Raw genomic sequence first — 14,086 nt, 5'->3', positions numbered from 1 at the left:
AGAAGTGTATTTGCATACCAACAAGCACTTGAAAGGAAGTTTTCTGTAAATAACTTACAAGGAATGAAATCTGAGGAATGCATATGGCCACACAGTTTATTGTTCAAGCTGACAGGGATATCATAAACTAACCGGTCAATTATTCATCCTTTTATCTGGTACTCATTAGATTAAAAATGTAGTCTTCCTTAATAATTTATCCAGCCCTCGTGCTGCAGCTGTGCAGACATTGAATGATGTAATGGCTCACACCAACTTCATGCATTTGTGATTAACATATTTAAGAGAGTGTGCAAACATTACAGCACTTACATATTCAAAGTGATTTCCTCAGCCAAATTAAAATAACCTGTTGTCACCCCACACATCACATTTTAGATAAGGCCAATTAAAACTCAAGTGTTTTCAACTGTGCTCCTTCACCTCCTCGAGCTACATCTTTTTGGAGCTAGAAATATCTCCTGCCGGTCTTTACTTGTGTGACAATTCATCTTTAATGGTTTATCTACCCTTATAGTATATGCAGTTTTGTTTTTCTAAGCGTTTGAGGATTAAAAATGTTCTACGAGGACACAAAAACATTTGTCACGTACAAAGACAGACATATGTCAGGCAGAACTTGACCTGATTCTTTACCACACCGTTAACTGTACGCTGCTTTCAACACATCTGAAGAGAATTGTTGATTGCCCAATACAGGTAGTGAATTGTTTCTAGGTCAGTATTGTTTGCATCGTATTGTGTGGTTATTTTGTATTGTTATCCCATTTTTCAGGCAAACTGCAAGTCATATTACCCTTTATGTACCTTTATGATTTCACACAAATAATCTTAAATTATATAAAATAAATACCTAAATGGAATAAATATATCCTCAACTAAGCCACAAAAGCAGTTTTTAGAGTCCCAATTAGTCCCCAGAAATGAATGTGAAAAGTATAAATATCTTTAATTTGAAATATGGCGGTTACTTCAAAATGTGTCAACATGATCTAATGTTACAGTATCTGATTTGTAAAGTAATTTAGGTTTACTTTTTTTGAATGTAAGAAATCATCTGTGATGAAGTTTGCTGCAATTAGAAGAAACTCTTTTTGTTCATCCATCCATCCATCTATTCTTATCCTGTGCAACGTGCACGTTGTAGTATTGGAGCCCTGTATAAGTTGCATTCTCTCAACATATTCCCACCTCCCAGCAGTTTACCTAACCTGCATGTTTTCTGAATGTGGGAGGAAACTGGACCATCTGGGAGAAAACTCACGCTATTTGTGTGTCAACAACATTTAAGCACTCAATGCATTGAAACATGGAGATTGCACCAGAAGATGCTCCCATAAATATTTGATTCTTCCTCTTGCAGCTTGTCAAAGATTGTACAAATAACAAAACGTCATCAATTTTCATCTGTGACTGTTATTTTGAAAGTAACGGTCACAATTGGCAGCGACAGTGTTTAGCGGTGTAGCCTGCCTTAAAATGTCTTAAAATTGACATTAGCAGCCTGTTAATAATCATACACTAGAACCTTTTACTGCATTATACAACATCCTTTTTGTTCTTCAATGCAGTCATGTCGAACAATGCTCAACTCCAGTGACGGAATGTAAATATTTCATTTCATGAAGCCAGTTTCTCAAGAAGCAAAGTACCTCCCGCAGTGCATCTGCTCAAAACACATTATTAATTTATAGATTTGAAACCCCACCAATGCTTCCTCTATCTGATATTATACCTTTCAGTTGTGCACATCTTAGTGCATTCCATAAAGTCCCTGTCTGGATATTACTTGCATGCTAGATCACCCTCATCTTCTTCCCAAGAGAGGAAGCACACGTATATGAATCAAGGAAAGAAGACATAGAAAATCATGTAAAATTTCTGGTTATAAGTTTTCTGACACACTACTCATCATCTGCTTTCTGCTGTTATTTTTCAGGGTGCGTGTGTTTACCTAAACCAAAAGAAATGTCTGTTTCTGCAGTTGCTGCTAGATTAGGATTCTTATTTTTCACCGACAGTATCTACACATTCCCTCAAGTGCTTGTCTTTCAGCAGATATCACAAGTATTCCATCAGGCTGGACACATTTACTCTCAACATCTTTTCAATTTGTTTATGCATCCCGGGGTGTTTTATCATCACTTATCTCTCTGTGTGTTCTGTAGGCCACTGTGAGCTTGTAATGCATCTGGATGTGGTGCTGCAATGTCATGGTCCATTTTCACCTCTGGCCTAATGATGTCTCCCTCTATGTTTACACGTTTAGTGATGCTGAGGACTGGTTCTGTGAGTGCCCCCCGCTCTACACAGGCCGGCTGTGCCAGTTCAACGCTTGTGAGCGCAACCCCTGCGGTCATGGAGCCACATGCATCCCAAAGTCACCATTGGAAGCCGTATGCCTCTGCCCCTATGGAAGACAAGGTCTACTGTGTGATGAACGTAAGTGTTGCAAATAATCTCTCCACACAAATCAATGCTATATAGATTTAGCAGCTTTATTTTAAAAAAAGCTCATCTGCATACAGTTGGTGTATGAGACCCCTGAGCAGTTGGTCAAATGACAGCCTCTTGTAACAGGGGCTCTAAGCGATGTTGGGTGACGTTACTTCTTGTTGACGCAGAAGTATTTTCAAACAAAACGAGACTAGCTTGCCCCTTCCTCCTCCTTATCCCGTCCCCTCCCCCTCCCATCTGTGCTTCCGTGCACTAACCCCCTCAACCCCCACCCCCAAATCCTTCTTGTTGGTTATTGACTGGAAAGCTGGAACACTGTTTGTGTATGCTTTGTGGTGCAGGTGGGCACATTTTGTTTTTGTTGCCGTTTGTACACCAAGTTTTTTTTTTTTTTACTTTTTACAGTGTGTTCTGGGGACAGGCAGCTCGTGGATAGTGAGGAGATGTTTGTGACAACAAATGTTCTAGCCTAAAACACACGTGACATCGCAAAAGTAAATTATGCTAAAAAGGCAAAAACATTTTCTTCCAGCAAGAAACTTGTGGCAGCTTTACTGAATATTCCAAAAAAACTCTTATAGTTCACAATATTTTATGTCCCAGCAAACGCAATTCCAGCATTGTGACTCAAAGCAACTTTTCTAAAGACCTTAAAATGTCAGGCTAATGTTGTACAGCAGGGTGTTGATGTTTCCACATGTCAAGCAATGTTGATAAGATACCTTGGTGTTACTTCTGCTGCCTGTGTGTTGACCAGTTCATCATAGGCTACCACATAACACAATATGCTAATAACTTTCTTTTTTTATCATATCACACATTTCCACAGCCATAAAAAGTCATTTTACTGGCTAACCAACACTAATGATAATTTCTGAGCTGTTAGCGTTTTGACTCTTCCTCAGTTTATAATAGTCATGCAATTATCCACAGTAGTCAGATATCAGTGATGGGCTCTGTGCTGTTATTGTATTGAAACACAAAAACTGGTGTTATATATATATATAGTCTCCCCTTGAGCAAGACATTTAAAATGCACAGCTACAAACTGTACTCATTAAAGGACCACTGGAACATCTGATTAAGAGAATGGATTTCAATAAATATTGTGTTTGACTGTTAAAACATGCTGTATTTTTACGCAAGCTAGCAGCATGATTTCAGGGACGCTAATGTCATTGGGTCGGTCCAACACTCTGGTCCAGACGGAAATATATTGAGAACATTTGGATAGATTGCCATTAAATTCTGTTCAGACATCCCCAAAGGATGAGTCCCTCTGACTTTAGTGATCCCAACACTTTTCCTCTAGCACCATGAACCGCTCAAAATATTTATTTTTGTTCAGTACTGTGGTTAATGACCAAATGCATGCAAAACGGACATTCCCGTTTGTGTTTAATGCTACTTAACAATTGTTAGCATGCTAACATGCTAAACAAAGATTGTGACAATGGTACAAATACATACCTGCTTAAAAATCAAAGGACTGTTGCACAAAACCAGGATAAGGGATTAAGCCAGAATATTCCAGTTATCCTGGATAAATTTAGCCTAAACTTGGTTGCACAAAAGTAGAGGAACATAAGACTAAGTTACCATGGAGATTTATTCTCTATTTAGATTTCTTCTCTTTTACAGCCAGGATTTATTAATCCTGGTGCCTTTTCTGTTCACTCAGCAGTGGGTTTACCTTATTGTTATCGGCTTGGATTAAAATACAACAGGCGCATGTTGCTTCTCAGTTAAATGCTGTTAATATTTTAACATTGTGACTATTATTTTAAACATTATTCATGTTACTGTGATTGTTACTGGTATATTGCTGTATGAAGACTGCTGTTCATATTGTATTTAGAATTTTGGTGAATATATCACGGCATGTGTTGAGATGATTCGAAAAGGCTGATAAGGTTGCAAATGTGTTTTAAATGAAGTCAGTTACTAATGGCAATATATAAAGTGCTGTACATGTGTGTTTCTGTTGTCGACCAATGCACCTTAAATCATTTTAGTTTATTAATTGTTTTGTATTCTTTAACAACTAAAATTTGGGAGGATTGTACATTTTAAGAACATACCCTAATTGTACAATCCTATCAAATTATAGCCTTAGTTCACTGGACCAGTAACTATATAGTTTAGACTACTGTGCATTCATGTAACAACAGGGAGAGGACACTTCAATGGTTTTTGACATTATATTTTTCTGGGGGGAATAACTGATGAATATACTTTCGTTACATTCATGTGTATTCAATTTATCACTTAATTATCTTTATAGTTTCTAGATTTTAGAGTCCATTTCTTCAGTGTCTTTCCTTTCTATGTCCATACTGTATATACAAGGGAGCAAAGCATATAACATGTAAAGAAAAAAATCCTCTGTAAAAAAATAAATAAAAAAATAATGTGTGTGAGAAAAAGCGTGGCAGATAATAGCGGACCTAATGCTATTAACTCAAACCACTCAATGAGTCACTTGTCATTTGCAAAAACGAAGAGTTGTACACTTTGCATTTAAAGCGAGCAGTGGAAGTTAATATGACTTAGGATATTTATATTTTAGCCCATGAGAGAGAGAGAGAGAGGGAGAGCACAATTGTCTATTGCTTAGTATCAAGGCAACGGTTAATTTGTGCAAATGATTAGTAGCCTAATCCTTGAATGGTATGATTATGACGGTTTCAGGGCAGTGGTCAGCAAATGTATATTTTTAGGCTGCTTACACATTCAGTCAGTCTGCAATCGTCTGCCACGCTTTCTCTCTCGCTGTTTCTTTACAGCGGCCGTGTTTCTTTTTTTACAAATAATGTATTTCAAGTTATCATACTTCCACAAGAAGCTGCTGTTCACTCTGTATGACCAATGTGTCTTCTCCATTTCTGCATCAGTAAATCTGTGATCGATACCGTAGTCTATTTAAGAGAGCCGTGAACGTGCACTTATCCCAGCTATCTACACCTGGATGACATAGCATCACCTGTTCATTCTGGCTCGGCAAAATTGCAACCGTTTAAACCGTGAGGAGCAGATCACACCAAGTCAAGCTGCGCTTTTTCACTTATCCTGGATATCTTCATTCTACTCTTGTGCAACAGTCCTCAGTATGTCAAAATTGTAATAATAAATAATAAAAAAGGCAGTCACCAAAAGCTAATAATTCAGCATGACCATGAAGTGGCTGTTTTAATTTTCCATGCTATACAAACACTAATGCCATTAGAGATAGGCTTCACAGATTGTGGTTCTCAGACACAAAGGCTTTTGCTTGACTAAACTGACTGGAGGAGCAGCAGGGTGCTTGGCATATAAGTCGCTCAGCCATGGCACAGACTCAGCACCCACATCCCAAACACAGTGATCTAACCTTCCAGTGTCAAACTAAGTATATGGCTGACATTTGAATTTTAATCCTGATAACATCGGACAAGATTAGGGTCAAAACTCATCACACCTAAGGTCCCCTGCCTCTCTCAGCTTTTTGTTATACTTTTCATCATGTGGTAACCTTAGCAAACTACTGCCAGTGATAGCAAGGTAGTTGTCTTTTTGTTTCTATTTGAGAAAAAGCTAAAGTTGTTTGTCCAGCAGGATACATGAAAGAGCTAAATATTTGCTCTAGAAGATATTCAGTTCCTGGTCCCCATGTGCACTTTAATAGATAAGGTTGGTCTATGAAGAAACAGGAAAGGGAAGACTAGGATGTGCTTTTGATGCTGGAATGCCTGAAGAGTTGTGTTCATGAAACATTAATAGATGTTTAAAATGACTTTGCTCAGAATTCTTGATGGTCTACCTTTGTATACAAGTTGCCCATACCTCCTGTAAAAAAAATCAAGTTTAAAATGAATAGAGACTAAAACACTGAAGGAAACGCACAATGTGAGCTACAGTACTACTAGTACAGTACCACCTCTTGCTTCTCAAATCCAATCATAGTTTACCCTGTTTGTTTTGAACATTGACTTTGTTTTCAAATTATAATGTTAATGACTGTGGTTGTCATTATAATTTGAAAATGTTTCCAGTCAAGTAATGATGCTTTACAGCTCCAGTAGGCATATCAAAAAGAATTTGAAGTAGAGTGAGACCTTCTAATGCTGCTCTCCCTCGCCCCTCTCTGTCTAGCCCCTCCCATCAGATGAGCAAGGACATATGCAACTGCCTCATACAGTAACATCTATGAGTACTAATCATTCCTTTCATCCAGATGGCCTTATATAGTGGCAACACTCTATGACTATTCTGTAGTCTTAGTAAAGCCTGTAGTTTTAGTAAGTTACACACACATGAACATGAATTAGCTGCAGCCATAAACTAGGGTAAGCCAACCCTAGCTCACAGTTGCTAATTTAGTTCCTATATGAATGACAATTAAGCCTTGAATTAGCTGCAGCCATGAGCCTTTGGCTATGGTAAACAGAACTTTCATCGAAGGGACATGTGCACACACTTCTGTATTTTAAGAACAGCCAATAGGAACGCTTTATCTCTCTTTAATGACGTAATTTGCCGAAGTCTCCCGTCACAGGCTAGATTTTCTAAAGCCTGAAAAAAGAGCCAAGAGCAGGTGCAGAACGCTAGTTTTCTCTTAGACCATTTTTAATTACAATATGCTGAAAGATTATTATGGAATTTTTGCCCAACGTTGCCAAAAATAAAGTGCCTACCCCGGGTCTGAGGGAATTAAGCAAGAAAAAAACTTGCAATAAAAATAATACTTGGTTTAACCCATGTCTTACAATAAACATATAAACAACGGCCAAGTGTGGACATACAGTTATGTAATGCAATCTTTTTTTAGTACATCATATTTTCATAGATACATTTCATACAATCGATTTTCAATGGTTTAACAGCCGTGCACTGTGCAGCACTTTTTACGCATCAGCATCTCAGTTAAGTATTGATTTAGTGACGTTTCTGTTAACGCTGCATTGTGCCAAGACTGAAAAGAATATAATAGTATACTGTTTATATTTTTTCAGTACTATTTTTTTAGTATACAGTATTTCTTACTCAGGTCAGTTGTTCCCAGCTGCTCTGTGACAGCCAAGATGCACACTATATACATGCAGCTTTTGTCAGAATGCATTTCACAATCTGGTGCCACAAGTCATTCTGTTTTTCTTCTGCCGCTCCTATTGGTTTGCACCACATTACACAAATACCCAGCAAAGTGGAAATGCAATGTGATATTATTTGACAGAGTGTGGTGTATAATCCATAGATGGATGCATTTCATGGAGGCAGTCTATAAGCCTCTATGTTAATAGTATATTCTGTAACCACTAGTTTACAAATTGTTATGAAACTATGCATATGAACAAATACTGTATACCAATAATTTCCAACCAATTACCAATATTTCTGTTGATTATATTCACACATCAACAATTCTATCACCTCCTACATCAAAAGAATGGACCTTTGGGAATTTGAATGAATGTTTTTCAGCTAACCCAAAGGTCTCTGATAGTAAAGTCAACCTTTTACACAGGTTTAGAGTTATTGTATGAAATTAAACCTGTCTGCAGATTCTAAAATATGGAGCTTTATAGTGTTTCAGTATCTCTTGAATAAGATTTACATAGCATGTTTTATTTTAAAAATTACCGGGAAATTAAGACCCAAATTGAGTAAAAACGCAATTGCAATGTTAGTTTTTTGAAACGTATATTGTTCAGTGTTTGAGGAGACTGTCAGAGAGGTGTTGATTTAACTCCCTGTCCTTCCACTGTATATTTGTCCAATTTACAAACACATGGTAACGAACCCTTGTAATACAATGAAACCTATTATAGCTATATTGAAAATTGTGGCTTCAAGTTAAAATTTAGAAGTTTACAGAACATTTCTGTGACAGTCTAAGCAAACATTTGAACAATATGGCCCTCACAAAGTGTTTTCTTGGTTTGGTTCATTATATTATGTTACATTATATTATACCGGCTTGTACAAAAGTAATAAGACATAAATGCAAAGGCACTCAAAGTAAGTTTATAAGTAAATCAGTTTTGATTAGATATTCTGAAATGTCAAATATTATTCAATATAAAACAATTACTGACTAACAGAATAGTTTCATATCACATTTGTAATAATCAAATATTTGTATTAATTCCTCGTCTTTTAAAATTTGCAAATATCAGTTTAGATCAGTTCGGACACTTAATTCATTTGTACAGTTCAGGCTCCAGGGTAATTCTTCCATGAACAGAGCAAATAGCCTCGTATAAACACACTCAAGGTCATTTAATATTGTAGTAATGGCTGACATGTTGGTATCTGGTCTGAGCCTGTTATTGTTATTACAGGGCAATAAGATGATCATGTGTATGATCGCTTCAAACACACACACCACATCTTAAAAATAAGCTATAGCTTTACATGTAACACTCGGGCCATTCAGTGAAACAATAGGCAAAAACAGCTCTACCAGACTAGAGATGATAACAGACGCATTTGCAGCTTTATTAATAATTTAGCAGCTAAACAGAGCTGAGGGCAGTCACAGAGGGTAGCTCTGAACTCTTCGTAGCCATTGCCTGGGGCTGCAGAGGATATGCAAGGTGTTTTCACTGAAGAAGAGCAGTTGTGTGTTTAAATCCTCATTGCTGTGTGTAAAAATATAAAAAATAACCGCAAAAAAACTTATTTTGAATGAGTGTGGGGAAATTTACATTGCGTCCCTACTGTAAAATCAAGTAGATGGGCATGCTGGGATGGAATACAAGAGAGAGCATTATCGAGTCAACCATGCATGCTGAATAAGTAAACTTGAGATTGTAATTGAATATCACTGGGATTATTGTGCTACCCTTGTGAACATTGGGTATGAAGCGATGCGTGCTTTCCAGAACCCTTCTTAAACAGCTACTAATGAAAACTGAATAGGACTGAAGAGGTGATAGTGTTTGAAAACAGGTCATCCTCTAATACCATTCAGAAAGGAAAATTTCTCACTAACCCCTGGGATGTAGTGTGTAGCAATAGTGCCATCTTTTGGTAACTTGTGAGGGAGATGATAAATTATCAAATCTGTTCAATTCATAACCACACAGAGCCCTACTTCAGCCAACACGAGTCACATTTTAACACACATATGAACTTAATGAGTTATGCATGTGTTTGTTTTGCAGCCATCACTATCACTCGTGCCAGATTCAGTGGAAGTGATGAGTTTGGTTACACTTCATTTGCGGCGTTTTCCTCCATCCCGAGCCTCAGTTTCTTCTACGAGTTCAAGCTGAGGTTCACGCTCGCCAATAATTCATCCGCTGTGAAAAACAACCTGATGCTGTTCGCTGGGCATAAAGGACAAGGTGAGCTCAATCCAGACACTTGCACTGCAATTTAAAATAATTCTGGCGGTCAAATGAAAAGAGAAAAACAACTTTGAGACGTCTCCTTCATTGGATTTCAGTTGTCAAACTTCATTAAGGATTTAAAAAGCAGTGTTTTGAGAGGTGTAACCCGCTGTGTACTGCAATGTGCTATCTAATGGATTCCCACTCCTTTGATATCCTCTAATCAAAAATATTCCCTAAGGATTTTCTTTCTTGGCAGATTTTGAGACATTAATAATGAGTCTTCCTGAAGTCCAGTAATCAGTTGACATCCAATAAAATGTTATTGTTTTTGACTTTCAAAGGGAGCATGTTGGCATTGCTAGTGTAAAAAATCCAAGCATCTCAAAAGTATCAGTGTTAATTGCATTAAACAGACTTTGAGCTGTAGCTGCAATGTGATGCTGTCAGCAGCCATCACTTTAAATTAGAATCTCCCTTCAGTAAGGTCAGATTTTGTAGCAGGTATCCACCACTGTCATTGTCCCCAGGATATTTCATCAAACAAAGAATAAAAAAATAAATTTAAAAAAAGCAAAAGATCTGGGGGATCTTCTGCACTTGTTTCCTCTTGAGAGTACAATTCATCAAGGTGGAGGCAAAACAAAACAATAGGAATATGAATAATGAAACACTTGTCAGGACAGAGGGAGAGCAGCACTCTTTGAAATGGAACAAATTCACAGGCACAATATATAGACATGAAATGCAAACCATTCACATGATAATTGGTTCAATGAAGTGGCATCTTTAATTATTGGATGGCAATGATCAAGCTACAAAGAATTAAACAAGCAGAGAGGTAAAATATGAAACAATACTAAAACTCATCTTAAAAGAGACAAATATATTGTTCATTCGAAATGTTTGTTATAAATGTTAATGATGTAAGCAGATACATGTCTACATGTCGTCTGTGCTTATGATTATAACTGTGATTTCCAGGCAATGATGGTGATGACTTCCTCGTTTTGGGACTACGAAATGGCAGAGTTGTGCATAAATTCAACCTTGGATCAGGTGTAGCAGTCATAGTCAGTGATCCACTGAACCCCCGGGTCAACATTCACACCGTAACATTTGGAAGGTCAAAGCAAACAGGATGGCTAAAGGTGATTTGGTGTTTAGAAAAATATCTTTTTTTTTTTATTTAAAAATGTTACTGTACATACATACTGTACTCACAAACAGATGGGGGATGATTAAAAGGAAAGCCAACAGAACAGCTTAAATGCTCCAAACACTATTCTTTTAAAAATAGATGTTACCATTTAATGGTGGTGCATAGCTAAGTCTGACTTGTATTTGTATCTTTCTATTTCTTGTGAAAAAATGTACTCTTCAGTTGAACTGCTCAAGACCCCGTCCACACTGAGGCGATGACCTGTGATAAGTTGTCACGAGTAGAAATGGATTAATTTGTTTAGATAAGATCCAACTTTGTCATTGCACACAGCACCAATGCAACAAAATACATTTAATCATCTAACCAGATAGTTCAAACAGTAGCAAAATTGCAGATAGTGGCATTTTACAATTAACCTATGAAAGAAGGAATAATAGACAAATAAACAGGAAGTATAGAAAAGGGGGATGTTACTGTTATACTGTTCTGAATATTCCCTCATTTCACCTCATCAAACCATTTAGCAACCCGTCTGCACTCACTTATTCCTTATTTTTCTTTGGTCACCTGACTGTATACCAAACAATTTTTTATATATTTTATACAGTATGTTGCACTGTGTACATACATCTATCCTGCCTGGTGGTGCTGGTGTAGGCAGGTAAATTGTGTTACAGTTTCAAACACCACCAGGTATATGCTAGTACCAACAAATCATTTTGATCCAGTAATCAGGAATCGGTATGTTTACATCCTCTGAGCGTGGCTAAAGAATCTGTAGCAACAATGAGATACTATCGAGTCAGCAAGGTCTGCCTGTTCAAATGCATGGGAGTATGGCAGCTACACTGGCTAATAGATGGACACATCTAGAATAACTCAGTGATCAATCCAGGGTCATACGTTCTGGCAGATTTTTAAATAAATTGTGCTCCCACGCTGCCGCCTACAAGTGTAAGACTCTAGCTACAGTGTTGACATTTTACCATGTCTTTCTCAGGTTGACGGACAACGTAACCGAACAGGATCGTCTCCAGGACCCCTGTTAGGCCTCAAGGTTTTCAACCAGCTCTTTGTGGGTGGATATAATGAGTACACCCCTGAACTACTGCCACTTGGATCCAGGTTCCCTCATGGCTTTCAGGGTAAGACTGCTACAGCTTTATTACTACACAACACTGCTGTCTGGATTAAGAGCACTGGGGCTTGGAGTTTTTCCAAGGATGTCTGTCTCTTTGTAAGCAGGTGGGAAGGGGTGTAATGAAAAAGGGAGCTACAGGCTCGGACTGCTGTATGAGGGCAGAACAAAGCTTTGAGGTTGATTGTATCTGCACCCTTTAATCACTTCACACCCCCATACAGTTTTGCCTTGTGTGCAAATCCATACCACTGCTGACAAGTCACTTGAACAAGGGTTCCATAGAAATAATCTTTGTCATCATCATCATTTATGCTTTTTCTCAGGTGACCCCATGTAGGAATGTATTCTGGAGAGCATTCATTGTGCCCGCTAATGTGCAGAGCTGTGGAGCAAAATAGCCATAACCATAATGATGACAACAGCTATGAATATCATCATAACCATATTCAGCAGTCTTTGCACTACAGCACTGAAGCTTGTTATTCTAAAATTTCATGGCAGATCCATTTGAGGTGAACAAGAGCTTATTTTTTTTATATTTAAGGACTGGAGCGATTTTGTGCGTTTGCTTATTTATCATCGTGTAATTCATTTTTCTGCTTGCCAAATAAACCTTCCAAAATCAAATCATCTGTGATAAAGCATCAGTTTGCCCAGGCTGTATCAGACTGTCATACTCCCCCTGTACTGGTAAGCACTACCTGAGTAGGGCGACCCTGGTGGTACCACAACCTTTTTGCTCGGGATGTAATGAGAACTCATGAGCGTCTAATCAGATCTGTGTGACCTTCCTCGAGCCCTAATCATGATGGCTGGCAGTGAACACACTGATAATGCACTTCACTCCCAGTTATCAACAGATCCACACTCCCCTGTGGAAAGGTGGCAGAGGAGGTAGTGTGTCTGCTGCTGGAAGAAAAACAAAACAAAGTTACTCATTTTGAGCTGTTGATCATATAACACGAAATGCAGAAGTTTCTGTTTGTCAAGCTTGTCTATTAAAAAAACTGATTTCATGCTGCTTTGATGCAGAAATTTTTTTTTTTATCAGACTTGCTTTTTTATTTTAAAGAATGCCACGGGAACTAAATATTACTCTGAAACCAGATTTACATTTTACTGTCACAATGTATTAATGCTAGACTTGGCTCCTCTGGTTTCTTGGTTCTGTTACAAGAGTCAGTGAGTGCAGCTAAAACAAAATAACCAGCTTTTATGATCTTCCCTATGAATCTGCTTCGCTTTTCAACAGTCTATGTTTGCAGCACCGCAACCATCACTTGAGTCTGCCAAGAAGACAACATCCTGCCATGAATATTCATGAAGCATGACATTTCCCCTGCATTCTGTCTATGCCAATGACTAATACAGTAGAGATGGGAGTCTACATGTGCAGATGACTACATGGTTTGTGCTCAGGCCTTACATGTATAGAAGGCCCGGTGCTCTGCAGGTACAGGCCAAAACAAATATTATCTGGACAAAATTGCATTATAAAAGCAAAAAGCCTATATGAGGAGGGAGATGCATGATGAAAGGAGGGGAAAAACGTAGGTTTAAAAACTTGGACATCTCGAATGTAAAGCGCAGAGAGTTAACATCTAATAAAGTCATGCAGATTTCAGTATAAAACCCTGTGGTGTCACCCGATAAAATAAACAGAGATGGCCAAAGTACTCACTTCCTGTAGAAGTACAGATACTTGTGTTAAAATACTCTGGTAAAAGTTGAAGTACTGATTTAACTTCTTTACTCAAGTAAAAGCAACAAAGTACAGGCTTGGAAATGTACTTTAAGTATAAAAGTAAAAGTAGCCTTGCGAATGACAACCATTTTTTATGCAAAGCTACCTGGAGCACACACGTTACCAGAGTGCAAGCTGAGAAACTTCAGTGGACATGGAAAAAGACTCTTTACATGCCATTGCCTACATTTTAAATGGATGTCTGCTAATAGACCTAAACATCTGGGACTCCAGGTTGATAAGGTTCTGTCTAAGTAGCAAGATAT

General features: G+C 37.9%; 1 protein-coding gene across 3 annotated transcripts in view; it reads left to right on the top strand.

Moving 5' to 3' along the window:
- The window catches only part of eys (eyes shut homolog), a 175,281-nt gene that overhangs the window by 155,619 nt on the left and 5,576 nt on the right, over positions 1-14,086 (top strand). For all 3 annotated transcript variants that reach the window (XM_032540683.1, XM_032540682.1, XM_032540685.1), the window contains 4 exons: positions 2,270-2,442; positions 9,603-9,785; positions 10,755-10,921; positions 11,936-12,080. In XM_032540683.1, the coding sequence (XP_032396574.1) occupies positions 2,270-2,442; positions 9,603-9,785; positions 10,755-10,921; positions 11,936-12,080 (668 nt within the window). The remainder of the gene's footprint in view (positions 1-2,269; positions 2,443-9,602; positions 9,786-10,754; positions 10,922-11,935; positions 12,081-14,086) is intronic.

This window comes from Etheostoma spectabile, chromosome 17 (genome assembly GCF_008692095.1).
Source record: "Etheostoma spectabile isolate EspeVRDwgs_2016 chromosome 17, UIUC_Espe_1.0, whole genome shotgun sequence".
Lineage (NCBI taxonomy): Eukaryota > Metazoa > Chordata > Actinopteri > Perciformes > Percidae > Etheostoma > Etheostoma spectabile.
Note: the sequence above shows the minus strand (reverse complement) of the source record. Positions and strands in the feature narration are given on the sequence as shown.